The following is a 27,878-nucleotide window of genomic DNA, read 5'->3' on the forward strand; positions in this document are numbered from 1 at the left end:
AAATTTCAAAACTTTTCTTTGACTTTTAAAGGACCCATAATATTATTTTTTCTTGCCCAGCATTTTCAGAAATATCAGATTCAAACTCGATTCAAACGTAATTTCAGCTAGCGAACAAACATGAAGGGAGATGCAACGTGGGGAAAATAATGAGAAAACTTACATGATGGTAAACAAAACACTGTCACACATTGACTCACTGACTTTTTTAGGCCTGAAAAAATGTGACTGTGAAATTCCATGACTTTTCCAGGTTTTTCATGACCGTGGGAACCCTGTTTTTATCTCAGATTATGCTTTTAACCAGGGCTGCAACTAAAAAATATTTTCATTATCTATTTATTCAAAAACAATTACTCAGTTACGAAAATAGTTAAATATTATTCATTCACTCAATAAATGTGTCAGCAGTGAGCGGACAGTGTGTGAGAGTTTCTCTCTTCAGTTTCAGATTGCTCCTTCCTCCGACGCACCGGTCACACATTAGGTTGTGCAGAGATGTACTTCAGCAATTATATATTTATCTGCCAAATATTTTCATAGATTAAGTGTTTTGTCAATAAAGTATAAGAAAATAGCAAAACATGCTGTGTAATTTCCGAGAGCCCCAGGTGACGTCTTCAGATGGTGTGTTTTATCGGATTAAAGGTCCAAAAATCCAAATCTATTTAGTGAATCATTAGAAAAGCATCAAAGTCTCATATGTTAGAAGCATAAAATCATTTTGCATTGCATTTGAAGCATTTTGATAAAAAAAAAAAAAAAAAAAAAAACTAAAAACGATTCCTCAGTTATCAAAATAGTTACAAATTAATTTTATGACACTCGACTAGTCATTTAATCAACTTGCAGCTCTGCCTAAACAATGCAGTTTACCTTGTGGCTGACACTCACCAGCACTTCCTTTTGAGCCTCTTCTTGACTGGTTTCCTTCTCATGGAGCTGAGCCGTCAGGTCCTGGATACACGCTCTCATTGAAGTCACTTCCTGTCTGAGCCTTTCAATTTCCTCCTGGAGTTGTCTCTCCCTCCTCCTCAGCGCCTCGCGTTCAGCAGAAAGCTCTCCCTTCACAGTCTCAAACGTTATAATTTTTGTCCTCTCCTCAGCAACCAGCTCCTCCATGTCTCCCACCTCGGCTCTCACCTCCTGGACTTGTCTCTCAAGAGTCAGACTGGTTTCTCTCAGGACCTCCATTTCTATTTTCATCTCCTGCTCTTTTGTTTTTAGGGTCTCAATGACGCTCGTGCTCTCCTGTTCTTTCTTTTGGAGCTCTGTAATCAGAGAGCTGAGGTGGGCGTTCTTCTCGTGCAGGGCGCTCATCTCTTGGGCTTGAATTTTGTCCCTCTCCTCTTCAGATAGTTTCCACTTCTGCGCCTCCTCTTCTTTTTGAGCTTTGACCTCCTCCAGCTCGGCTTCTCTGACAGCGAGGACACCTTGGAGTTCATCTGCCCTCTCCCTCTCAGCTGTCAGCCTCTTCCCGAACTCCTCCCCGTGTCCTCTGTACTCTTCCTCCTGGGTGAGCAGTAATCGCTCCAGCCCCTCTTTCTCTGCCACCGCAGTCTCCAGCTGACTCTGGAGGGCCTTGACACGAGATCGGAGGGGACGAGAGGAGGCGGAGTGACTCAGACTGAGCTCTTGCTTCAGGCTGTGTGGGCCTCCCCTCCTCACTTGTTCCTGGATGGGGTAGCGCTGAGGTTCGGGGCTGGGAGCCGGTGACGGAGTGACGCTGTCACAATCCTGAGAGTCACTGACTTCGTGCAGGTTGGGCCCTAACGTGGCGAGTTCTGCCTGCAGCGTGCTGATGACCTCATGAAGGCGCTCCTCCTCTTCCTGTTTGTCCTGACGCACTCTCATGACTTCAGACTGAAGGTGCTCCACCTGCGAGCGCAGATCCTCGAGCTCAGCCTCTAAAGCCTTTTTATCAGAAAAACCAGAAAAATGAATCAGCCTCACAAAAACTGATTTATGAAATATATATATGCATTAAAGTTAATTACATTTACATTTTTACAAAAAATAAACAAAGAATATAATTAAACAATTTTATTTTTCTCATCAACTACAGGAACTTCCACACTGTCTGCATGTATTCTGTGTGTATTTATACTGACCTCGTTTTCCCTGACGCTCTCCAGCTCCTGCTCCAGTCTTTGGATCTCAGCGTTGAGGTGGTCGATCTCCTGATTTTTCTCATGGAGTAACGCTGAAGGGAGATTATCCTCCTCTGTATCCTCCACCTCGTTTTGTCCTTCTTTCTCCTCCTTGAGAATCGTGAGAGCAGACACATTCTCCTGCAAGCAGACAGAAATGACTTTTATTAAGAGAATGGATCTAAAAACATAGTTATAAAGAAATATGCAGGTGAGAAGGCAGTTACCTTTAGGGCAGCAATCTGTTCTTGGAGCTCGTTAACATGAGCTGCATTCTGATTGGTCAGCAGCTCCAGCTGCAGTGTGAGGTGTTTCAGTTCAACCTCTTTGATGCTCAAATCCCTCTGCACCGTCTCCAGTTGGCTGAGTATGACCTCAATCTAGAAAGACATAACATTACTTCTTAAATATAGACCAAAATATATACAGTATAATCATACAACTTTCTGCAAGCCATCGCTCGTACTAGAATTCCCTGAAAGCTCAAGTCTGCACATCTCTACTCTGTACATTTGTACCAAAAGGTGGCGCTGCAGCCACATGCATCAGTCAGCCCAAACCATCTCAGCTACCATAAACCAGCTTTGTTTAAAATCTTATAGACCTCTTGCTCTTTGCTCTGTAGACTCTGCTGAGCAGCATCCAGGGCATCGCTAAGCTCGTGGGTGGGGTCACGCGTGTTGTCATGGTAACAGTGTCTTGTCTCATCCAGTTTGGACTGCAGGGCGGAGATCTGGAGCCTGTTGGACAGCTGCTGCTGCTCCAGCGCCTCCTTGTCCTGACAAAAGTGAGCACATGTGTGAGAAAAAAAAAAACGAGTGGGTGCAGAGGTTAGTTAGAGTGATTTAAAGTTTTTACACAAGACATTTTCTTACTTGCGTGAGCTCCTGTTCTCTCAACTTCGCTCTGTGGAGCTCTTGTTCCAGTTGACTGATGGATCGATTATTCTCAGCGCTGTTCAGCAGTGCTTGCTCCAGCTCTCTGATTCGCCCAGCTAGCTTATCTATCTCCTCGTTGCGCTCTGCGAGATCGCGCTGGGCTTGCTGATTGGCTGCAAGCAGGGAGGCGTGGTCCTCCGTCTTGTCTTTGATGATAGCTTGTAGACTTTCCACCTGCAGAGACATAGAGGGGACGACATTTTGGATGACAAGTTTCTGGAGTTTTAAGTAGCAGAAAAGGATTTGCAAATGGAAAGCTACAAGTTTTGTAGATAAATAAGCCTTTCAGGATCTGCAGCCACTGGTACCGAACACTGAAGTTAAAGGTAGAGTTTGGATTTTTCGAAGAGGGGTTGTATGAGGAACTTATCCATAGACAGCATATTACACACAGTAGATGGCAGTTGACACGCTTCGAGTTTGGAGAAAAAGGCAGGACCAGTAAGGAAGTTAAGCAATGTACTGCTGTGGACAGATCCCGATTGGAAAGAGCTGTCTGACAGAGAGGTAAAGCTGTGAAAATATTCCATAAATAGTGTACGTTGAAACTGGTATTATTTTTTTTTCAGAGGCTAAGAAAGGTTTGGTGCTGCCCAGGTCCAAAAAAGTTCATTGCTTAGCTTCTGTGCCAGTACTATCGCCTGCTTTCCCAAGCTGGGGGCATTTGGGAAAATCACTGAACATGGATAAGTGCCTTTTATAACCCCACTTTGAAAAATCCGAACTATCCCTTAAAGCCATTCCAAAGAGCAGTGACATGAAGGTGAAAGAGAAGCAAATTATAAACAAACATTGGATGAAATGGGAATGAATGTATGACAAGCAATGAGAATGGATCTATGGATGACTGCACAAAAATAATGACGCAGGATACACACCATGCATAAGAGTCAGAGGAGCTTAGAGAAGTACGCTACAGTTAGATTTCATACCTGCAGAACCAAGTCCTCAAACTACAGCAATCCGTTCAGCACAGGGATAAACACATGGCAAAGGTCAGGCTCAATGGCAAACAAACAATGCATTCATCACTTCAACCTCTGTAAGTATTTTTACTATTACATATACTTCAGTTAACCGGTTCATAATCTTATCAGTAGTATTAGACATTCATCACAAACAAATACATCAAAACACACACACTGCAAACACAATGCACTATAACTATGAATAAAAAAAATTGTATATGATATTGTCCTCTAGAGAAATATTACCTTATATTTGCATCTGTATATACTTGCTATCAAATGAATGCCCCTCACCCTGTGTCCCTTGTTATCCACGCTGGCTGTCTGTCTGAGTTGGGCCTCCAGGCTTCGGATTTCCTGCTGGAACTCGTCTCTCTCGTGTTCACGCTCCACAGCCTGCTCCTATACGCACGGGAACAAGTGATGTGAGAGACTGTGTCCGCTACATTAAGCAGCAACATGAAAAATTGCCTGTGACACTCTGAAATAAAACTAAAAAGAAAGTGAAACTAGAATGCAACATCATATGTGAGGTGTAAGGTTTAAGAGACTGCAAACAAAAGAACAGATATATAAAAGAAATACATTTTAAACTTAAAGTTTGAATTTTTAAAATCACCTCAATAAACTGCCGGTCGTGTTTTAGCTGTTTCTCGAGTGCCTGGACGCGCTGGCGCAGATCTTCAGTGTGGGTCTTGTGGTGCTGCTCCGTCTCCAGGCCCTTTGTTTCCTGCTCTTCGAGATCTCTCTCCAAGGCCCGGAGGCGCAACGACAGAGAGCTGTGGTCCTTCTCCGCCTGCCGCTGCAAGTCCAGCCTATCCCGGGTTAACCGCTCCGTCTCTGCCAGTAGAGCTTGAAAATTAAAAAAAGGAAGGTTAGGGAAAATGTTTCGATGCAAATATGTGCACGCAGGTTTTTTTTAAGAGCCAAAACATCAGAGGAGTTAAATACATACTTTTACAAATACTGCACCTTTCCTCCTGAAAAGGCATTGAATGCATTGGCAGCTCTGAACTAGAACACTTTTAAGAGGTAAAAATGACACAGCACTCAGAGAGCCTTTGCTACAAGCTACTGGCGATGTCACAAACAGCAACCTCACACAGCACTGCAAGTATATTGCATATTCATCCCCAACCCCCTCGTCACACACACACACACTCATTCGCCACTCTGACCCACAAACCTGCGTCAGGATCTAAATTGAGCCAATGGCCTACGGAGAGAAGAAACATCTGAGCACAGACATTATTATAAGTGTGTGGTCAAGCTCGCTAAAGAGGTCATGTAATATTTTTTGCAGACAGACGCACACGATTTCATGATTTCTCTGCTTACCTTTCTCCCTCTCCCCCAGACCGGCAGAAAGATGCTCCTTCTGACGCAGGAGAAGTGCATGCTCCTCACTGAGCTCCTGGTGCTTCAGTCTGAGGTTGTCCAGCTCTGCGGTGAGGCCCTGCATCTGGTGTAGCTTCACCTTCAGGCCCTCCAGCTCCTCCACTAGCCTCTCCTCTTGTGCCTCCTTCTGCTGTAGAGACTCCTCTAGGACTGCTTTTTCAGCCACGTAGCCCTCCAGAAGACCTGAACACATAATGCAAATCCAAAATGTATGACATCATCATGCTTAGCATCAGAAATAGCCTTTATGTTATGTTTAAACTTCAGTGCAATAGATAAAATTTGAGCATAGGCAGGCGTGGCAACAGTCAGTGGATTAACTGCTGTAATTTGGCAGCATAAGAGTAGACAAGTGAAGTGGAGCCAGCGAGGATGCAGTGCTCACCCTCTGCCTTGTGGAGCTCCAGCTGGAGTTTACTCTTCAGTTTCGCCTCCTGATCGAGCTGCTCCATCAGGAGAGTGTGCTGCTCAAGCAGTTGGGCGGAGTCGTCTCTGCCCTGAGAGAACTTCTCCTCGAGAGAGAGGTGGACACCATGAGTCTGCTCCAGCTGGAGAAAAAGTGAGACAGCGAACAATACTATGAAGAAGAGAGGAGGTTTTTGTGTGTTTGTTGAGGTATCAGCAGGTATAATGCATCCTTTACCTGTGTGTTGGCCTGGTTGAGCAGCTCCAGCAGCGTGTCAACAGTGTGACGCAGTCTGCTGCAGGCGTTCAGAGCCGCTTCTTCTCCCCCAGGATTGATCTGAGTATCTGACACCAGCAGGCTCTCACAGAGCAGCTGCGTCAGCTCCATGTCCTCTGAAGAAAAGTCTGCAACTGAAATGCCTACGAAAAGAGTAAGTCAAAAATGATTTGTTGCACAGACGCAAACAGTAAAATTGCACAAACATTTTGCCGAATATCTGTACCGGCGATTATTTTAATGATCACCAAAAGTGTGTGAATTACAACACAAGGAAAGGCAGTCTGCAATACATGCAAACAAAGTGTCAGCATGGGAGGAACTTTTATTTTGTAAATCCTCAGGGAGCTGTTTTTTGGTTTATTATGTTTTATTTAAATTCTCACTGAACTTATAAAAACAAGTTGCAGGGAAGTTTTGTGTTGAAGCTTGTTATATTTCAAATTCTTAATTTTGACAGGAAAAAATGTCATTTTTATTGTAAATGCATATCGGTTCCAAATACTGGATATTGGTCGTATTAAGTACTAATAATCGGTATTTGCCCTGAAAAATCAATATAGGTCGACGCCTACTCTATATTTAACAAAATCTGACTGTGCAAAAAGAACAATGTTCTTCCCTGTATCATTAACGCATAAGGGCACAGTCATAGCAAATACAGGCAAGTGATCATCACTTAAAGAGGCGATATCCATGCTAAATGTGGGCAGGGCCAGATGTAATGCACACAGAAATGAGATTGCAGGTGTGTAGTCTGTTAATGTCAATAATGGTTGTTAACAAGGTTGCTAATAAATACAGAAAAACATGATGTTGTTGATACATTTTCTTGCGTTCCATGGATGTCTCCTGACTCACTGGCAGCCAGGAAGAATCTCTCATGGGGGTCAGTTTGTATTTTTACGGCCAATATCAAACAATATTGGCTGGTTAGACATGCTAACAATCACTGTCTCTTCCACCTTGGCTCACTTGGAAAATTACAGCCAATAACAGTCAAGTAAACGGAAGGTGAATATTCGCTAATGTTAATTTTGGTCACGTGTGTCACAATAAATGAGATGCCCACAGACCTGACTCTTGTGCATCTTTGTTTCCTGTTGAGCTTCTCCGATTGGTCGCCTGCTCAGGTGTTTTGGCTCTGGCGTTTATCTTTTGTCCAATCAGATCTTCTGTTGCGATGGTGCTTCGAATCATCTCAATCAGCACTCTCTTCAGTTTTTCATTGGCCTGGTGCAGTTTATGTCTGGGAAAACAACAGTGACATCAGACACACAAACGCTAGAGCACAGTACATGCCCGTTCAGAGACTAATTATTTGGTAAATTGACAAACTGACAGTAATACAATTTCAAGGTTAGAAAACACACAGTAAAAACCACAAAGTAGTACCTACAAGAGCTCTCAGGGCAGACAGTTTAAAATAGTTTTTTTCTGGGTATTCATTAAACATGCAGCTAATTCATGCTCCGGTTTTGGAGAGCATACTGAATCTGTTATTATCTGTGTAGTCCAAAGTTGCCATTAGCTTGACATGTCAAAAATCTGACTGAAAAAAGTCACCAGGTGTATTAACAGATGGCTGGTTTCCTCACCATTAAGACATGTTTAAGTAACACAGGACACTCAACAGAGAGCATCTCTTACCTGTCCTCTTTAGCAGTCTGCAGGTCATCAGTGAGCATCCTCAGAAGGTTGCCTCCCTCTTGACTCTCTCGCTCTCGTCTTTGGAGGAGAGTGTCCAAGGTCTCCATCTCCGCACGCTTCCCCTCTAATTCTCCCTGCAGACAGCCGACCTCTGCTCGCAGCTTGAAAAACAAACACAGATAAAGTTTGTTAATTTAAACCAACAATCAACACAAACCTGTTAACTCCCTCCTCTGCCTCCTGAGCTACGACTTGTTTAAAAACTGCCCATGTGCGCCAGGCAGGGGGGAAACAATGCATTGACAACAAATGATGGCGAGAAGTTCAAACCAAAATTTCTCATTGAACATCTCAAAGACTGGCTCCCTGCACGCTTGTTCTATTTGTTCAAAAAGCATCATATATTTTGCATTAGGGAATAGGAATCACTCCAGGGTTCAATTCCAATTCAGAGGATTACGATATGATTATAAAAGGATTACAGATGCATCTTGACGCATTAAATTTTTTGATTTCCAAGTATGATTTATTTTTGTCAATTTGTGACTACTTGCTACCTTAAAATCATAGCATATTTCTAATGATCCATGATTAAAATAAACAGTGCATAAAGTGTAGCCATTGTCCCTTTGTCCTTCAACTCCATCCTCCTCACCAAAACTCAACAAGTAGCTTAAGTTAGAATGTAAGTTGACTCAGATGTAAGGACAACAGCCTTACAAATTGTTACAGGCGATCATATTGGCAAGAACTGAGTCTTAAATATTTACTTTTCTACATCCAGAGATCATTTTTCGAGAGAGAACTGCAATGCATCCAAGAAATGATTTTTTTTCTCATTCTTAGTCTCCTGTACAAGAGAAATAACAAAAATCACATGGCCACTTGCTTACTATCAGAGCCAAGAGCATGACAAAAGCAGAAGGCATGTTCTGTATACAAAAGGAAGTCAAAACCAGATGTGGATTATCAGAGAAATCGGCCTTATCCACCAACGACAAACACCACTATCAGTGCCGAAAATACATTAATTTCATCTGCTGTAAGACAAAAAAAACCCCCACATTCCTCCTCCTTTAATATCAGCCAAAAGCACATACACACGCACATACACACGCACATGCACACAGAGACTGTAATCATCAGGCTGTCTTGGCAGAAATTCCCCAGTTAGGTGCCAAGTCCGTGTGGGATTAAGGCAAACACAACTTCTGGATTCATTGCTGCACTTTCTCTCAGTGGAGTCTTTATCAGCGTTTTAATGCACTGCTGGAGTAAATTTTTCCTACCTTTGGTTCCTCTGTCCTCTCGTTCTCTCTCCCTTTCACCACGTCTTCCCTCTCTTTTTTCCTCTCCCTCCCGCTCCCTCCCATCAAACACCTCTCATGCAGCCACCTGGCTCCACAAAACAATGCTGTTGCCCTGACAACAGCCCCCTCCCAACCTCTCTTTGCTGACCTCATGGGTGTGTGTATGCATGCACGCGTGTACGTGTGTGTGTGTGTGTGTGTGTGTACGTGTGTGTGTGTGCTAATATCTAACTATCAAGAGCCAAGCCATGAAGGTGCCATGGAAACAAAAGTATACATACACGAGCAACCGTTTATGCCAATAGTGCCAACAAGATTTATCATGGATTTACAGAATTAATATAAGAGAGGCACATAACAGACATCCCAAATTTATTTATGAAGTGAGTCCCTGTGCAGTCAAAAAATATTTTTTTAGATATAGTTTAGATTTTATGGGGAGTTTAATGACTACCTGTTAGTAACAATGGGGACAGTAAACAATTAACATGTAAGCGTTGTGTGTTAGACAATCTCCCCAACAACCAACAACAATGTAAGACTTTGCTCCATAATTTCTGACTGACAGACAAATATGATCAAATAAACATGAGGAGACATAAATTAATATAAATGCATGTTTGAGTTTATAGATTATTTTGATCATTAAAGTACACATGAAATTAAAATATTATTTGGGTTTTCTTTTTAAAAATCAAATATGACTTGCACTGACGGTCACCTATACGCCACTGTCAGGCCAACCATGACATAATGCCATTTTTTAGGAATTCTTAATGGTGTTTTAGAGTTTATCATTTTGAGGAAAACTAAAAAAAAAAAAAAAAAAAAGAAACATTGATGACTCTTCTCAGGGGTGTGTACTAATTTGGCATCCAATGAAATTAATTGTTATGTTTCTCCCCCTTGACAATAAATTCTGCCAGTTACTGACCGGCGTACAAAACCTACACGCTTGCTCATACCTTTTGTTTTTAAATAATTGATCTACAAAAATACACTTTGATTTTTGATTTTTCTGCAGGCACTGCTGCAACCATAACTAAACTGAAATTCTGCAGATTTTCAAATGACTTTTACCTGACAGATGAGTAGTTCTCCAATAAACCATCACATTGTTATACCGGAAAATACATACAGTTAAATAACGCAAATATATATTGACATGTAGATGGACTAAATTATGTCAAACAATGGGTCTGTATTGTGACATTAATGTAGTACTTTGCATCAACAGATGCCCAGCTGAAACGCGCTTATTATTTGTACAAACTAACGTAACTTGCCCTTAATCACTGAAAACTCATAAATGATATTGCTGTTGTTAGCACTGCTGACGTCAAATTGACCACCATTACCGCCAATCAATATCGGTGACAGGTCCCTCCCCAGCGTGCTGTTTTTACTGGAATCATTCAAATATTCTAAATCAAATTGCATTCTGCTAGCTGTTTCAAGGAAATGCTCCCTGACAATTATAGTCTCGAATTAGTTTTCAAGTCTAAAAAACTGTCAGTAAATACATTTCCTGAGGCTCAAAGCAATGTCTTCAAATGACTTGTTGTGTCAGACCAGCAATCCAAAACCACGAGATATTCACGTAATTCCAACAAAAGACAAAACAAAGCCGCAAATCTCCACAATTGAAAAGATTTACGGATTATTGATAGCCCAACTAATCATTTCAGTTCTTCTGCAGGCTTCAACCAAGAGGGCATGACTCCACAACTCACACAAACATACAAACACAAGATTAGTGTGGCGTTTCATTGATATGATAATCTCTTTAACAAGGTGTAATCCTATGCATGCAAAATCTAGCCTATGGATGTTATGCCTTAGCAGCAACATTCTCTCAACTCTTGATTCCCACACTGTCTAGTTTTTGTCCTTTGAGCCTCCACGCCCATGATATAACACATTTTCTGAGGCCTGTCCAGTCTTGCTCCGAGTAAAGTGAAGTTTTAGGTGTCATCATCTTTTGCAGAAAGAGCATTAAAGTGTAAAATCTATATAAACACAAGACTAGATAGGGATTTCATGTGCGTCTAGTACCTGGGCAACCACAGCATCCAGCTGCTGCAGTTGGAAAGTGAGCTGGCTCATTTTGCCCGTGTAGCTCCGCTCCTTCTCCTCCTGTTCAGATGTGAAGCTCCGCCTCAGGTCCTCGAGCTCCGCCTCCTTCTGCTCTTCGAACTCCGTCTTCAAAAGAAAGCAGTGATGTCGGTAAATCAAATCACCATATTAAAAAGCTGCAGCAGAGCGCAGGTCTATTTGTTCTTCAGCTACAGAGATAGCTGGCCATGTCTCACTGGCTTACGGCTGACTGCTGGCTTGCACATTTCAGATGGTCAAATGCCAAATGTCTGAAAAAAAAAGTACCTTCAGCCTTAAAACCTTCTGCATCAGAGGATAAAAAGCTTAGGTCCATCCCATTTAGCCACTGTTCAGATGGCGGTAACACAAACACACTCACAGCATAGCAACACAGACTCAGAACAGAGAGACAGACGGACAAGGACACTTCTACATATATGATGATGGTGGGATTATGTGGAAACTGGGTTTGACTAAAGCTCCAGTGGGACAGAGTCCAACAGGAAGAGCTATCCCGAGGACTGAACTGGTGCAGCTGGAGCTTAGAGAGGGCAATGCCACAACACACACACACACACACACACACACACACACACACACACACACACACACACACACACACACACACACGACAGCTCTTATAATCCAGAGATATTACATAATGATGTTTCAAACATATAAAGTCAAATAAACACACAACTTAAAATGAAATGGGAAATATCAGATTTTTTCGCATGAAATTAGTGATTGTATTCAGACTACGGGGTGTGTAAAAGGTGTTAAAATATTAAAGATGTTTAGCAAAATAGATGCTTCGCAGCAATCCACATCTTTTTCCTCATCACTCATCTTTTACCTTCAGTTGATTAATCCTGTCCTGCAGTCTCTCCTCTGATTGGACTTTGAGGAGCTCCACCTCTTCGAGGAAGTGCTGACGTTGCCTCGATGACTCCTCTTCAAGCTCCCTGCGACATGCCTCCAGTTCCCGTGCAGAGACGCCCCTCAGCTCCTACAGCAGCAGACACGTGCAACATTGTTTGTTTAATGCCACGATATTAAGATGGGTCAAGTGCTTAGATTCATAGTGCATCCAAATAAATACTTTGTGTCTCTGCATACAAATACACCATTATGAAGGATGAACAATAATTCTGTGTAATCCCCTCTCTAATGGGCTGTAAGAGCCACAGAGACAAGAACTTTACTGACAACCATTAAAACAACTCGCCAGGCAGAGCACGGGATGTTAAAGGGATAGTTCAAGGTTTTTTTTAATTAGTTTTTTTGGGGGGTGTACTTATCTATTGTCAGTGTATTACTTAGAGTAGATGGCAGTCGGCACCCCCAGTTTGGAGAAGCAGGAGTGCTGGCATGGATGCTAAGCAATGTGCTGCTTGGGACGGGGGCAGCATTAAATAAGATTTTAGCCACCTTGAAAAAAAATTAAAAAATAAAAAATAAAACAGTATCAGTGTAAGTGTATGCTATATTATAATAATTCTCACTGTTTTTGCTTGCAGACAGACAGCCCTTTCTGACAGGGAACAACCAGCAAATTCTTTTGACAAAAAACATAATTTTTACCTCACAGAACACAGGAGCTGCTGGTCTACTGCTGCCTCGATCATTAAGTGAGCTTGTGTTATTATGTGACTTTGGTGAGTCTGAAGTAACCACTTAAAACATCAAGTCACATAATAACACAAATAAACTAACCAATCAAGGCAGCAGAGTCTGGTGGCTGTGAAGAGGATGATATAACTGCTTCCTTCCCCCGTCAAAAAGGCTTTGACATCAAAACAAAGCTGTAAAAATATTCAAAATAGCGCATACGCTTGAACTTACACTGATTTTTTTTTGGGTGGCTTTCATGTTTTGTTTCTGATCCCATCCACAGCAGTACACTGCTTTGTTTCAGTGCAAACACTTCTGGCTGCTTCTCCAAACAGGGTAATACACTGACTATGGATAGGTACATCCTACAGCCCCACTAATAAAATTCAAACTATCCCTTTAACTCACGCTGTAAAAGAGGCATATTCACACACCTGGAGCTGGAGCTGGTGCTGTGTGATGAGTTGCTCTTTCTCAGTAGTGCACGTGTGTGAGAGCTCCTGAAGAGCGGTGCTGTGCTGTTGCTCGAGTTCCAAAACCTGAGAAAGACAAAAAAATATTTCTAACTATTAAGACAAAATCAAACTGGAGAGAGCAGGAGTGAAAAGTCAACATGAACCATCATGGAGGTTTTTTGTCTAAACACTCATAACAAAGAAAAGTAATGATATGATTTAGTAACACTATTGAAATGAAATAGCATTCAAAAGCATTAGAGAAAATTAATTTAACACCAACACAAGAGTTTGCAAAATGGATAAAATCGTATATCACATATGAGCTGTAGTTTTGTGATGTCATTTCATATTGCATTGTAATATACATAGTGGTATATTTTTAGAAAATCATTCAAAACATTTATCTTATTATTGTATCAATAAATTGTTTTTTCTAATTCTGCAAATCAAATACACATCAATTCAAGATACTCGAGTACACAGATGCAAAAATTCTAAAAATCCACTCTTGCCGTAGTGTTTCCCAGCATTACCTTCAAAGGTAAAATACAAATAGACTGACAGCATAATGTCTCGTGGTATATATATTGCCCTGCACAAGCAATTTATGATAACAATCCAAGCCTTCAATTTAGCTGCATAAAATGTCCCTTTTTCTGTCTTATTTGGAAATCCCACCCAACAGACATGAAAAGACTTTATTTAGTATTAGAATTTCACATTCTTTCCTTGTAAAGACTGTGAATAAATGCTGTTTCAAGGTAGGAATGACAAAATGGTGCAGTCACGTGCAGTAGTATGTGATCGCCAACCGACACAAACATGTTCTAAATCAGTGGAAACAGCTGTTTTGAATTTTTTTTAATTTAAGGACAATAAAACATTCAATATTTCGTATTTAGGTCAGCATGTAGACTTAAAACTACTGAGCCATTATTGAAGACACTTGAAATTCAGGCTCTGTAGGAATTTGAAAACCAAAATAACATATAGATGATTGCATGAGTACCTGTTTTTTCAGGGTTTCCAGGGCTTTGCAGTGCTCAGTGTCTAAGGCCTCTTTTTGAGTCGCCAGCTCAGCCTGTAAGAACAAAGAAAAAAGAAACATTTTGACAAAGTTGACAGTAGAAGTTGTAAACTACCTGTACTTTTGCCAACTGTGATTTTGAATTTGACTGGATGTAAACCAGCCGGCAGTCGACCTCACCTTGTGAACGTGGCTGAGCTCTGCTGCCATGGCACTAAACTTCTCAATGTGCATCTGAGCGAGCTCTTTCCTCAGCTCCTCTCTGACAGACAGCTGCTCGGCGGCGTGGCGCTCCATTAGCTGCTTACGTTCTGAACTCTGACGATCCAGGTTTTGACGATGTTTCTCTTCAAGTTGCACCATTTCATCACGCAGAGTCTGAAAAAAAAATAAAGGCTTTCAAAAGCACTGACAAACTGGGAAACCATAAACAACAGCAGTATTATGTACTTGGCTCGACATTACAAACTCTGTGTCCTCACCTGCACTTCCTGCAGGTATGTGGCCTCCAAAGTGTCCATATTACCCAGCATCCTCTTCTCCAGTTCATCCCTCTCTTCCTGGTGTTTGCGAGTTAACTCGGCTTCTAAAGCCTCCAGCTGAGCCTGATTGGTGTCCTGAAAAACAGCCTCCAGACTCTCAAGGTCTGCCTTTCGTTTGGAATTAAGAGCTGCTTCCAAGGCAACAAGCTCGGCGTTGTGTTTGGACTCGAGCTCCGCGGCCGTAGCTGCAAGCTGATCCTTGTGACTGGCACCAAGTGAATCTTGTTGTGCTTTGTGTTTGGCATTGAGTGCGTCCTTCTCTTGTGAGTGTTTGTTCAGTAGTGTCGCTCTCTCATGTTCCAGCTCAGTCTGATGTTTGTTCTTCAGCTCTGCCAGAGAGATTTCATACTTTTGGGCCAAACTCTGCTCCAACGTTGCTTTTTCCTCTTGGAACCTGAAGACACAGACATAAAATAACACAAATTTCTCAAAACAAGGCATTTCCAAGGGTCCTTAAGATGAAACTGGATGTGATTTTGTTACAATTTCAGGAAAAACACATCAGTCTGCAGTAAATTGATGGATAACATTTAGTTTTTTTAATCATTAACGCAACACTGTCGCTGAAAATTTGTCATGTTTGATAAATATCAAAATAGCTATTAAAGTGGACTGTCAGTTTTAGTTTTTTCCCATTAGCTCATTCGCCGAGTCCCACACTATTGTGTTGTGAATATCTGGTACTCTTCATGCCGAAACTTTAAGGTTGGTCACAGTTAGGATGAAGGCAGAGTGTTCACGGTTAGGGTTAGTACTAGTCAAAACAGCACAGTAGGGTAGGACTAGATGAAACACTTTTGGGAAAAAAGGAACATTTCTCATCACCTCCATAGCTGCAGCGCAGATCAACAGAAAATTACACTAAATCGTAGAAATAAATACCATAATATTTGCCAGTATTATCTGTTTTGAACAGAATACATTTGAGTTTCGTATTGTTTGCCACAAAAACAACCAATTTCAAGACGACACTTGCTATTATTTTTAAAATAATTTTTAGCTTGCCTAAGCTAAATGCCATGCTGGTGTTGGTGACGTATATTGTGTGAGGTGAGAGATGAAGTTCACTGAGCAGTTTCACACAAAACTAAATGACATTATGACAAACTGCAACATTCTGGACTCAAAAAATGTATCTTTTAAATTGACAATCATCATATGTGTAATTTATGGCACAAAAATTCAAACGAGAAAAAAAATGATTTTTGTCTTTCGAGTGGTGGTCCACTCGAAGAGAAAGGAACAGCACACAAACATGACTCGTGTCAGGGTCTAACTGACAAACTCCAGCCACTATCAGGTCTGAAGGATCTTGAGCCTCCATAGAGCTCACCTCTCTTGGGCTTGGTGTAGCCGCTCTTCAGCCTCCTCCTGGAGAAGAGCAGTGAGCTCCTTGATTTCTGTTGCCATGGTGCTCTTTGCCCTCTGCAGCTCACTGTCATACTGGGCCTTTAGTCTCTGCCGCACGATCAGAACCTGTGGGCCTGACAGACAAAACGCACAAGCTGATGGAGAACATTTAAATTATTCAATTTCAAAATATATCTGATTTAACTGGAAGCTACAATGAACTGACAGACTACTAAAAACCATGTGGGTCTTTCAAAAATGCTCTTACTCTCATCATTGTCCAGAGCAGCTTGTAGAGACTTTAACTTCTCCTTCTCTTCATCAAGTGCTTTTTCAAAGCGAGTCCTCTCCTTCTCCGTCTCTTTGTGGAGGTCCAGCTTCAGGACTGAGAGCTCTGCCTCATGCTGCTCTTGGAGTTCTTCTCTCAACCTCTTCATCTGCTCCTGAACATCCTCCCTCTCCTGTTTAAGAGCTTCCTCCAGATGGACAAGCTCCCCAGCAAAGTCCTGTTTCAGCTGTGGAAGTTGGCAAGAGCAAATACAAAAGTAAAATTCACAAATTGTACCATTAAATCTGTGTTTTTTGTAGAACTTTCTGTTTATCTTTAACTTTCTAGTGTGCAGGCCTGTATACGAGTGTGTACCTTTTGTATTTCTGCATCATGTTGTTTACTCAAGGCAGAGAGTCGGTTCTCCAGGGAACTGATGATGCCCAACTTTGTGTGCAGCTCCTCAGTGTGACACCACATCCTCTGTTCAACCTCCACCTATTGAAAATCACCACAACCTCACATTGTTATGCCCATAAACTCTGTGTAATATGTCTTTATTTAAATATCTTTTCTCACCTCAACATGCCGTGCAGCCTCCAAACGAGCTCTGGTAAGCTCTGCAACGAAGATGTATAAGAACATGTTATTTAACTTGCTCAGTTTCTCAACCCCATGTCTGTATTTTTTTTGTGTGAAGTACCTTGTAAGTGACGGTCAGATAGTTTGGCTCTGAGTTGCTCCAGCTCAAGGGCATGACGAGTCTTCTTCTCCTGCAGCTCTTGATAGTACTGGTCAGTGAGGTCTGAGCGAACCTAATGTGCAAGGAATGATATAAAAACAAGTAAATCAGAGAGTAAAAGGGTCGATATACTCTGCTTGTTGGAGGGTCATTGAGTTTCAGAAGCCCCTCTGCCCTTATCTATCTGATGCTGGATGAGTGATTTTTATATTAGCATCAAAATGCAGCACTACAAACCCCTTCCAGGAGACAATGTTTGAAAATGTGCCCCATTAACCCAATAGTCACATTATGAGAAAAGAATGCAATGTGATAACATTAAATATTGTGATAAAAACATTACTTAGCGATAATAAACAGATATTAAAACGTAGTGTTTATTCTGCCTCTGCTACGTTCAGTGTATTGTTAAACTATAAAGTATTGCTTGTTGAATTTTAAAAGATGAAAATGATTTTTTTAATTTAACAAACTGAACACAAAAAGCAGCATTAAAGAAAAAGGTGAATAGTAACATTTAAAAGTGTTTTCTGCTGTTTCTCTCTTTTAACAGACTCAAAAAGTCCCAATACTGTGCAATATCATAGTTTTTGCAATGTTTTCATTGCCACGATGATCATTAAAAAAACACAACAATATATTGTACAACCTTACCAACAGCGCCTCTCATATTAGGCATTAAAGACTGAATGTCTCACTTGTCTCAGCTCCTCCTTGAAGGAAAGAGTCATTGAAGACTGGAGACTGGAGAGCTCCATTCTGTGTTTCTCCTCCAGCTGAAGGCGCAAACAGTCATGAGCTTCCTGGATGAGAAATAACACGATACTTAGGATGTACTGTGATAAAGAGGACAGGTTTAGGAAGATAAGAAAGACTGTGGGGGAAGATAAAGGAAATCAATGCTCCTAGACCACCTTATCTGAGTAATGCTCCTAGATTTGTTTTATAAGTCTCTTTAATTTAGTTTACACACATCTTTATCTGTCAGTTTTTCTTTTATTACTCTTTTATTTTTGAAAAAGTGTTTCTTTCTATCTCTTCACTTGCTTATTTTTTTATATATTTTTCCAATCTCAAAATACAATCCTTTATCTTCTAAATGATCTGTTTTACACCTGCGTGTGTACATGCATTTTATAATTTGCTTATATAAATGGAAATAAGCAGTGACCGACAATAAACTTTATGTATTATCTTCTGCGGTTCAAAAAAAACACTTGAAACAAGAAAGATAGTGATTAAGATCACAACACTAATGCAAATAAAATGTGCAGAAAAAATAAAGATAATTACCTCATGAAACCTGCAGTTCTCAAGTGCTCAATACCAAAAAAAAAATCAACACAGGGTCTTTAAAATGCCTTATATCAATGATTTCCTCACACAGTATGTACGCACCTCGTGTTTCTCCAGGTTGAGGCTGGTATCAGAAAGCACATCATCTTTTTCCTCCTTAGTTTGGCCTTGAAATATTAAACTGAAACAGAAGCCAAATGCATTTATATCAGAAGAATTTTATCCAAGTTTTAAGTGCGTATATTTGGTCTTGTGACCTACCTGTCATCTGCAGTTTTAAGCACAGTTTCCTCCAAGGCACTTTCCACTAGCCTCAGCTGGAGCAGAGCAATTTCCTCTCTGTAGCTCTCCTCTGTTGCACGCAATCGCTGCTCAAAGTACCTGCAGGAGGACGAAGGTAAAACATTTATTATTTGGTCAGTGAAAGGGCAGGGAGAGAACAGGTGACAGATAACTGACAATCATGACTGTGACCAAAATAAAGCAGGATGTACAAACCACATCAGTGATAAATAACCATAGATTTTAATTTAAACATTACATTTCAAACCCGGAGAGGCAATATCGGTAAAGACTTTTATAAGATTGAATGCATCAAGACTGTGGTCTCATACCTCCTCAGGCTCTCCAGCTCAGCCTCATTCTGCTCTTTGATTTCCCGTTTTTGTTCATTAAACTCTGTCTTCAGGCGCTCAATGTCATCAACGCGAGATGAGCGAGCAAGCAGCTGCTCCTTCAGCTCTGTAAGAGAAAAAAAGGTTGACAACAAAGACAGAAAAAAGGTAAGAGCATGCATGCAGTCAAGCTCTATTTTCTCTGTGCTTCATATCGCATCACAGACCAGCTGTTGTTGATAAAGTAACATGTATTTGACATCTTGTACTTGAGAGGTTGGAATATCTTAACTATGAGATTTTAAAAAAAAGTAGTAGATGAAGATACAGCCTCATGTCAAGCAGATGTCAGACTGGTAAATCAATCTCACCTCCCAATTCTCGGCGACTGGCCCTCATGCTCTCCAACTGGGTCCACAGCTGACCTACTTCTTGTTCTGAGCTCTGTTTTAGCGAGTTCTTCTCCTCCTGAAGGTGCAAAACCTGGTTCAAAGAGAGAAGTCATTGGATTTTATTTAAATTAAACCAGGCCTTTCATTAAGAGCAAATTCTTTTTTTACAAATACGGCCTGGCAAAAGGCAAAGGGGCTAAAAAAAAGTCAAAAGTTAAAAAGACAAAAGCACACATGAAAACATTACCAAAAAAACAGAGCAAACATTATATGTAACAACACAAATGCATGAACTATGAAAGAATGAAGTCACACTCCCGCTGTGGGGAATTTAATCTGAGGTTATGTGCCCAATGTTGTGGTAGACAGTCCAGTGGCATGCGCATGTTTGTGCATGTGAGCTCCTGTGTGTGTATCCCACTGGCATACTTTCCGCTGCCGCTCTGATCTGCACTCATTCAGTGGTTACTGCTGCAAACGCTACCCAAACCAAGGCGTTGTCATGGAAGCGTAGCAACCCCACCTCTGGTTCACTCCCAGGTTAACAAGGTTAGCACTGTTAGCTGCTAGCTGCCAGCTAAGACACCTCCATGTTGAGAACCAGCTTCTTCTGTTCTGCATAAAGTTTTTTCCAGTTGTTTGATAGATAGCTGATAGCTAAATGACTGAAACGTCTATAAAATGAAAACACACAAAAAATCAACAATATACAAACTTTCCATCAATTACTGATAGAGCCTGTGGATTAAAATGTGAAATAACTGGCAAATTTAACTACATGTTAACGTGTCTGAATGACCTCACCTCTTGCTGCAGTTGCTGCTCCTTCTCCTGTAGGTGGAGTACTTGCTGCTCTTTCTCCTCCAGCACTGCCTTGTGACTTGAAACCAAGTCCTCCAGAGCACCTGAGCAGCGGAGTGAAAAAAGCAATCACAATTTACATCAACTAGAACAGAAAATACATGGAATAATATGCATAATTGCAAATGCATGATTCAGGCTTGTACAAAGCTCTAATATTGGCAGACATGATTGGCCATCAGCCAGTCAGCGAGGCTGTCTATCTGATGCACAAGATGCAGATTAAAATGAAAACTGTTTTAATTAGTAAAATAGTGAATTTAGGGGATTATGCAGTGTTCATGGAAATATACAGCCTGAGTGAGGAGGAGACTCACGGGAAGCAGCATCTCTGTCAGTCCGGGCTTGTTTCAGCTCGTCCACCAGTTTCTGGTTCTGCTCCTTACTGGAGGCCTGGAGTTCCTCCAGTTTGGCACATGAGTCACGCAGCTCTGACTGGGTCTGGGACAAAGCTGCCTGGGCTTCAGTAAGAGATTTATTGGTCTGGATGAAGGAGGCCTGGGTACTGGCGAGTTCTGTCTGAGTGGCAGTAAGGCTGTTCTGGGTTTCGGAGAGTGATGTGTGGAGGTTCGACTGGGTGCTCTCAGCGTCCTTATCCCACTGGTACTTTAGAGCCTGAGGAAAAGACAAAATGAGGAAGAACTGAATATGATAATAATGACAATTATGGTTTTTTTTAACTGTTATGCCCCTCCACCCCCTTTACTTATACTTTATTATTTATTTTCTTTTTTTTTGTAAGTTTGGTCCTTTACTTGTTTATTTACTTGGGTGGGAAGTTGGGAATAAATTATTTTTGGTGTTAATTACATTGAATGTATTTTGCCCTTATCATTGAAAACTCAATAAAGAGATCAATCATAAAAATAATTGATTATAATATAATACTGGAAAAATGAGTAAATTCAAAGCACTTTCAAACCACAGACTTTCAGTCACCAAATGCAAACACTGTAAAACAATTTTCTATGAAGCTTGACCTGTATGTCTTTGGTCTGCTTTTCCTCCGCGGCAGCTCTCTCCTGAGCAACACGAGTCTCCCACTGCTGCTTCAACTCATCTAAAGAAATATACATACAAAACAAATGAAAAGATTCACCCACGTCACAGAATGTGAAGGTTACATCTGCCGTTGTACTTTGTCCAGAACATCCTCTAAAGAATGAGTGTGATTCGCCCACATACATAATGGCACACATGTTCAGTGCACCTGCGGGCGAACATGAAACTGAAAAACTGAAAAGCACTCTAATCTGCACTCACTCATGTCTTGTTGGTGCAGCTCACGCAGTCTCTCCTGCTGCTCCTGGTTCTGCCGTCTGATCTGGTCCAGTTCGGTCTGATGCTGGGCCTGCAGGAGAGCACGCTCCTTGGCGAATGTCTCCCTCATGGAGGCCTGGACCTTGCTGCGAGCAGACTCCTGCTCCTGCTGCATGTTCACCTGGGAGTGCTCCAGCTGGGACGTGTGGACGCTGGTCAGGCTCAGACGCAACGCTTCAAGCTCGCTGATCTTTTGGACCTAAAGGAAATTAAAGCACAAGGTACGATTCATGTGAGAGCTTTTCATGAGTCTAAAAGTGACTGCATTTTTGAAGGGGAAAAGAGGATTAAGTGTTATATTTACTGTTCAGGCATTTAGCTGACACTGTTATCCTCCATACCGAATTATAAAAAGTAGAATTAAATTCATAAACTCTAAAGTTAAGTGAGTCATTGTAAGTGACAAAATCCCCACAACTATGAAATGGTTATGTAAGGGAGGAAAAAAGCTGGGAAGAGAGACAGAAGCGTTATCTTGTAGCATGCTGTGGCTTAAGACTAAACACTGTGCCTGTGAGCGTATATTTAGTATACCTGCGCCTGCTGCAGTTCAGCCTGGTGAGCAGCCTCCATAGCCTCCCTCAGCTCTAATGACACCTCTGTCCTCAGTTGACTAAGCTCCTCCATGTGTTTGGCAGTCAGCTGTGATAGCATCCTTTCATGCTCACGTTCAGTTACCTGGGGAAGAATGGGAGACACGAGAAGCTAAAAAACATTACACAAAACTGCAACAGAATCCAAAAAGTTCAATAAGTCAGAGGGCAGATTCCACTGCTCTTGTTAAGAGTGGTGTTTTTGCTCAGTGGTATTCAGACTTATTAATGCAGATACCTGTTTGATTAGACTCATCTGTTTCTTCTGTTCTTCCTCCACAGCGTGCCGCTGCTTCAGCAGTTCTGACTCCAGGCGAGTGTTCGACTCAGAAATCTAAGAATTTATGGAGGAAAACATATTGAGTAAATTACCAGGCTACAAGGCACTCACACAAAGTTTAGCCGCACTAATTCTGCACTATTCTCTTTTTCATTTAATGCTAAAAAAATTGACAAATCCGAATTTGTATTAAATTTCTCATTTTCCTTTTTCTTAAGGTTACTTTGGAAGCTTAGGAAAAAAATGTCTTTTTTTGGCACATACACGAGACTGCATAAAATCTAGATAGTAAAAAAAGTAAAGTAAGTAAAAAAAAAAAAAAAGGAAAACATTCCAGTAAAAACAAAGAAATACATATAAACAACATGTTGAAAAACTTTTGTATAGACAGTGCATACAAATTCGCTGAACAGTATGCAGAAAAAAACTGAAAAAAAGACTAAAAAACAATAAAAAAAATTAAACCCCCCCCCCCAAAAAAAAAAAGAAACAGAAGTTTTTGAGATGTCCTGCCCTAAATACAGTCAAGGAGGGTTTCACTACAATGCAGTTCAATATGGAACATGTACTTTAAAGAGACAGAACTCTATGTTTATGGTTATACATGTGAAGCAATCATGGTTGATGAGTAAATATGGGTCCCTGGGGGTTTTAAATAAAAACACGTATTTTAAATGTTTTCACTTTCCAATTAAAACTAAAATAATTAATGCCATGAAAAAAATCTTTAAAATTAAGTGACAATAGTGCCCGAATGTGACATCAGAGACATTTGTGCAGTTTGTAAATCCCACCTCTTGTTGGTGTTTCTCCATCAGGTCTTTTATCTCCTGTTGGTGAGATGTCTTGAGCCTTTTTGTAGCCTCCTCGACAGCCACGAGCTGCTTCTCCAGGAGAGCCTTCACCTCCTCCTCCCACTCCTTCCTCTGCTCCTCTAGGTGTTCCCTCACATCAAGGAGCTCTCTCTCCTTCTCCTGTCTTTCTTCCTCCCATTTCTCCTTCTCTTCAGCCAACTGTAAAAATAATTTTATTATGTTAATCTCATTCTAGAAGAGAAGAAATACGTTATTACATAACGTCTCACCTCAACATCTTTGGCTTTCAGCAGATTCTCAAACTGCTCCAGTTCCTCCTCTAAGACTTGTTCCATTTTCTTAATCCGGTCATCCATCTCCTCTTCTTTCCTCCTGTGCTCCTCTCTCTCCTGCACTGCCTGGAGCTGGGCCTCCTCCAGGTTTATCAGGTTTTGTTTCAAACAGAAGATTTGAGACTCCAGTTCGTTCTTCTCTTTTTCAGCGCTGTCCAGACTGCCCTGACTCTTCTCCAGCTCTTCCCGCAATCTTTCCACCTCGGTTTGAACATCAAGAACCTGTGAACGAGTCGTTTTGAGCTCCTTTAATGTTTCGTCCAGCTCCATAGTCCTTTGATCCAGCAGGGCTGCTGTGGTTTTGTGGGTCGTTTTTGTCTCCTCTAGCTCCAACGTGAGAAGTTCACACTGAGCCTTGGGAAAAGGAAAAAAATGGATTTCTATCAGCTTTTTGTGCATTATACTTATTTCTGTTATCAAGACATTAAGTCACTTAAAAGCCTTTAAGCACAAACGCATTACTGTTGCTGTTTAGTATTATTCTATCCATCCTAAATCGAGTTGTGTAAAATAAAATAAAAAATAAAAACAACTACACAGTAAACAGCATGTTTACAGTCCTACTAAGCTGTTCACACAGACGCACTTATCACACTGGTGTACCTGTAGTGTTTGCAGCTGGTTGTCATCTCTGAGCTCGGAGCTCTGTTTGGCAGAGATTGCGGGCTGTTTTATGTCCTGCAGCGACAACAGCAGCAGCTCCTGCTGTTTCTGATGAGACGAGAGACCAGCCTCCCTCTCCTGCTCATTTTTTAGATCCCCTACCAGTTTATCCCCCTCCTCTGATGAAGAGGTAGCAGGAGCAAACAGGGAGGGTCCAGTAGCTTCATTTCCTTTCAACATTACTGCTTTCTCTTTTTCTCTGTCATCCATTAAGGCACTGAGTTTGTTCTTCAGGTTGTCTTGTTCGTGGGCTTTCAAGTTCATCTCCTCCTCAACGCGTCTCCTCTTCTCCTTCTCCTCTTCAAGTTCCCAGAGAGCCTGTCTGAGCTCTTCTGATACCTGAGCCCACCTGAACATATAAACACAGTTCAAAAAAAGTTTAACGAGTTGATTCAAACAGTAGCATAGATTTAAGCAACCAATAAAAACTCCAGGTCACTCTGCATTCGCTAATACGCCCATTTATATTTTTTATAACTAGTAGATGAGTTTAGATTAATTTACTTTTATCCAAAAGCTTCAACATAGATTTTTAGATACGTTCACAATAAAATCCAGGGGGAGCTAGTTTTCAAAGAGCAGGGGCTATTTACTTTGAAAATAAATGCACGGCTGTGAAACCACAAACACTGGAGAAACTTGTTGTTGGAGAAAAGAAAAATGATGAAACATTTAACTTCAAAACAAAAGGTGGTCTTCCTGAGGTTGCTGTTAGGGTCTAAGGACAGAGGGATGTCGTATGCTGTAAAGCCCTCTGAGGCATATTGCGATTCGTGCGATTTGGGCTTTATAAATTAAATTAAATTGAAAATTGAAGTGGCCGCTTAAGAGGCAGTCAATGACAGAGGAAAACAGCCAATAACACAGGTTTTTCAACAATTGTGAATAACCACACCCGCAGCTGATCCTTGAGAATACTGTCATAAATGTGCACACAAAATATTAGGCTGACTGTTCCAGTAGTTTGCGCATTTAGCTGCAGACAGATACAAACACACACACACTCGAAAGACCAAAAAGACCAACGCACACACTCAAAAGACCAAATGCATGATCGCCTGTAGGCTTATACCTGGCAGAGATAATAACTCCATTACCTGCTCCTGGCCTCATCCAGCTCCTCAGCACTCTTGATGACTTCCTCCTGTAACACATTCATGTCCCTGTCCTTAAGAGCCAGCTCATCGCGGAGCTCCCCACACTGCTGATGCAGCAGCTCCTTTTCCAGATCAGTCTCCTCAAACTGCTGCTCGGACAGTTTACTCATCTCCAGCTCACCAGCGGTGGAGTTGTGAGGCCACTGAGATGGAGACTGCGGGTGGGAATCATCATCCACAGGGAAGAACTGTGGGGTGGAGGTGTTGTGGTGGTTGTCGCTTCCTTCTTGCAAGCGGTTTGAGATTGACAACAGAGGCTCATCTCCCAACACTTCACTGTTCAGCTCAAAACTGCGAAGGAGAGGCAGAGAGACAAATTAAGATGAGATAACATAAGATAATCCTTTATTAGTCTCACAATGGGGAAATTTGCATTGTTGCAAAAGAACAATATAAATAGTTAAAAAAAAACTCAAACTGTACTCAACTCAAACTCAACAGTTAAAATATATTTACATCAATTGCACATGGACGATAAGGGGATTAGGGGATTAAATGAAACACGAACACACACAACAGTTAGCATGTCTAACCTGCAGTCTGCAGAGATGTCCAGCTGACTGCGGTGTTCAAAGCTTTCATTGATCACCGAAGACTGTGAGTGTGCAAGAGGAGCTGAAGAAAGGTAGCGCTCCATCAGAATATCTCCAGGTATCGATACGTTCATGCTGTCCTCATCAGGTCCGCTGATATCACCTATACTGATCTTCTCATCACAATTAAAACCAGCTTTTGCTTGGTTGTGCCGATTCTTGGAGGCTTTGAGTCCTTTGACCTCTTCCTCTCTGAACTTCAGCTCTTTCTCCCTCTCCTCCAACAGCTGCCTGACTCTCTCCACCTCCTCTCTGTGCTCCTCTTTCAGCCTCTGCATCTCCTCCTCCTGTCTCTGGAGTCGAAGAGCAGAGCTGGCCACCTCGTCGCTTAATCTCCTCTCTGCATCGCCCTCCTCCTGAAGCCTTCTCCTCAGCTCCAGCACTTCTCTGTTCAGCTTCTCCTTCTCGTCTTTGAACTGCTGCATCTCAAGGCACTGAGTCTGGACTAAGCTTAACTGGGTCTGGAGGTCATGCAGCTGTGCCTCCCTTTCCTTTCGCTCCTCTTCCCTACCTTTCCTCTCCTCCTCCAGTAAAGAAAGCACATATTGGTGTTTCCCAATCTCCTCTCCTAGTTCGGCACGTATGTGTTGGCTCTTCTCCCTTTCTTCTTCAAGCTTGGCCCTCAGATTGTGCAGAACGGTGTCTGTCTCTCTGTCGGTGCCAGCGCTGGAGCCGTCAAAACTTGACTGGAAGCCAGGGCCTGCACTCCCAGACTCCCCTGATGGCGCCTCCTTATGATTGATGTCTGCATCTTGAGAGCAATGGCCGAGCTGATGCTGTTGTTGATTGTTGAGGACTTCAGCCCCTGACTGAGTTTTTATGCGCAGAAACTCTACGCTAGTCTGTGTGAAAGATTTTTCAAAGAACTTGTGAGTCAAGTTGTTGTACATATCAATGGTGGTGTGCATATTTTTAGGGAACGATAATCCTGAAGTACTGCCACAGATTTAGCTTTGAGTGGCACTTACCTGCTGGAGTTGTCTCTGAAGTGCCTGAATCTGTCCAGCCAGTGACTGTGCCTCCAGTTGTACCTGGTCTCTGCTGGCCAGGGCCTCCTGCAGGTTGGAGCTGAGCCGAGCAATTATCTCATTACGCTTCTCCACAGCCTGCTGTAACTGCTGAAAGTGGAATAAAGGTATGGGTTGATTTTTTTATAAGCATGAGCAGTCCATACACATACTTAGAATAGAAATTAAGACAAAAATACACATCCACACTAATGTTTGCATTTTAAAAGGCCAAGCAGGTTGTCGACTTGCATTGTTTGATGAAATACTAAAGAGATGGTAAAAAATAAGACCAAAAGTATCTTTGCTTGGGCCAACAAAGAGGAGGAAGTGTTGCTGAAGGTAACACGAGTATAAGGTAGTCAAGGCGGCAGAAAAGAGACTGAAGTCGTTACAAAGTAAATATAGTGGCATAAAGCCTAAGAGCGGAACCAGTCAGGACCATTATCTGCTGCCAGAGGGAGCCGTCACAACAGGAATTACTCCAGAAGGATGAAATCACAAGAGTATGTAGATCTAGCTATGTTTTGACTTGAAATGTTGTGACTGATAAGACCCCCAATCGGGAGCAAACGTGAATGTCTGCGTCATCATTTCCAAAAGTAGCCATTTCTGCTTGTCCATATTGAACACAACCTCAGAGTTTTGAAAAGAAAACAGAATTAGCAGTGTCTTCACAGTTCTCTGCTCTTAGGACTCCAGAAGAGAGGAGTATTGAAGACATTAGGTGTAAACGTTGCAGTATTTAAAATATGGCATTT

At 41.7% G+C, this 27,878-nt stretch overlaps 1 protein-coding gene across 4 annotated transcripts in view; it reads right to left on the reverse strand.

The window, feature by feature from the left end:
* The window catches only part of pcnt (pericentrin), a 48,711-nt gene that overhangs the window by 14,274 nt on the left and 6,559 nt on the right, over positions 1-27,878 (reverse strand). For 2 of the 4 annotated variants that reach the window (XM_042500152.1, XM_042500150.1), the window contains 41 exons: positions 27,079-27,228; positions 26,051-26,952; positions 25,458-25,808; positions 24,301-24,709; positions 23,635-24,051; positions 23,345-23,563; positions 22,509-22,604; positions 22,212-22,355; positions 21,621-21,876; positions 21,338-21,417; positions 20,675-20,972; positions 20,301-20,401; positions 19,476-19,587; positions 19,105-19,231; positions 18,752-18,871; positions 18,593-18,671; positions 17,893-17,997; positions 17,156-17,267; positions 17,032-17,072; positions 16,828-16,950; positions 16,453-16,699; positions 16,168-16,318; positions 14,775-15,228; positions 14,473-14,670; positions 14,275-14,346; positions 13,242-13,346; positions 12,050-12,202; positions 11,152-11,298; positions 7,787-7,947; positions 7,213-7,385; positions 6,098-6,279; positions 5,840-6,002; positions 5,395-5,637; positions 4,676-4,908; positions 4,351-4,458; positions 4,021-4,041; positions 3,026-3,262; positions 2,755-2,928; positions 2,378-2,530; positions 2,112-2,291; positions 895-1,914 (listed from right to left, as the gene is read on the reverse strand). In XM_042500152.1, coding sequence (XP_042356086.1) covers positions 895-1,914; positions 2,112-2,291; positions 2,378-2,530; positions 2,755-2,928; positions 3,026-3,262; positions 4,021-4,041; positions 4,351-4,458; positions 4,676-4,908; positions 5,395-5,637; positions 5,840-6,002; positions 6,098-6,279; positions 7,213-7,385; positions 7,787-7,947; positions 11,152-11,298; positions 12,050-12,202; positions 13,242-13,346; positions 14,275-14,346; positions 14,473-14,670; positions 14,775-15,228; positions 16,168-16,318; positions 16,453-16,699; positions 16,828-16,950; positions 17,032-17,072; positions 17,156-17,267; positions 17,893-17,997; positions 18,593-18,671; positions 18,752-18,871; positions 19,105-19,231; positions 19,476-19,587; positions 20,301-20,401; positions 20,675-20,972; positions 21,338-21,417; positions 21,621-21,876; positions 22,212-22,355; positions 22,509-22,604; positions 23,345-23,563; positions 23,635-24,051; positions 24,301-24,709; positions 25,458-25,808; positions 26,051-26,952; positions 27,079-27,228 — 8,817 coding nt within the window. The remainder of the gene's footprint in view (positions 1-894; positions 1,915-2,111; positions 2,292-2,377; positions 2,531-2,754; positions 2,929-3,025; positions 3,263-4,020; positions 4,042-4,350; positions 4,459-4,675; positions 4,909-5,394; positions 5,638-5,839; positions 6,003-6,097; positions 6,280-7,212; positions 7,386-7,786; positions 7,948-11,151; positions 11,299-12,049; positions 12,203-13,241; positions 13,347-14,274; positions 14,347-14,472; positions 14,671-14,774; positions 15,229-16,167; positions 16,319-16,452; positions 16,700-16,827; positions 16,951-17,031; positions 17,073-17,155; positions 17,268-17,892; positions 17,998-18,592; positions 18,672-18,751; positions 18,872-19,104; positions 19,232-19,475; positions 19,588-20,300; positions 20,402-20,674; positions 20,973-21,337; positions 21,418-21,620; positions 21,877-22,211; positions 22,356-22,508; positions 22,605-23,344; positions 23,564-23,634; positions 24,052-24,300; positions 24,710-25,457; positions 25,809-26,050; positions 26,953-27,078; positions 27,229-27,878) is intronic. The other 2 variants (XM_042500153.1, XM_042500151.1) reach the window with 1 other exon arrangement.

This window comes from Plectropomus leopardus, chromosome 14, assembly GCF_008729295.1.
Source record: "Plectropomus leopardus isolate mb chromosome 14, YSFRI_Pleo_2.0, whole genome shotgun sequence".
In the NCBI taxonomy this organism is placed as follows: domain Eukaryota; kingdom Metazoa; phylum Chordata; class Actinopteri; order Perciformes; family Serranidae; genus Plectropomus; species Plectropomus leopardus.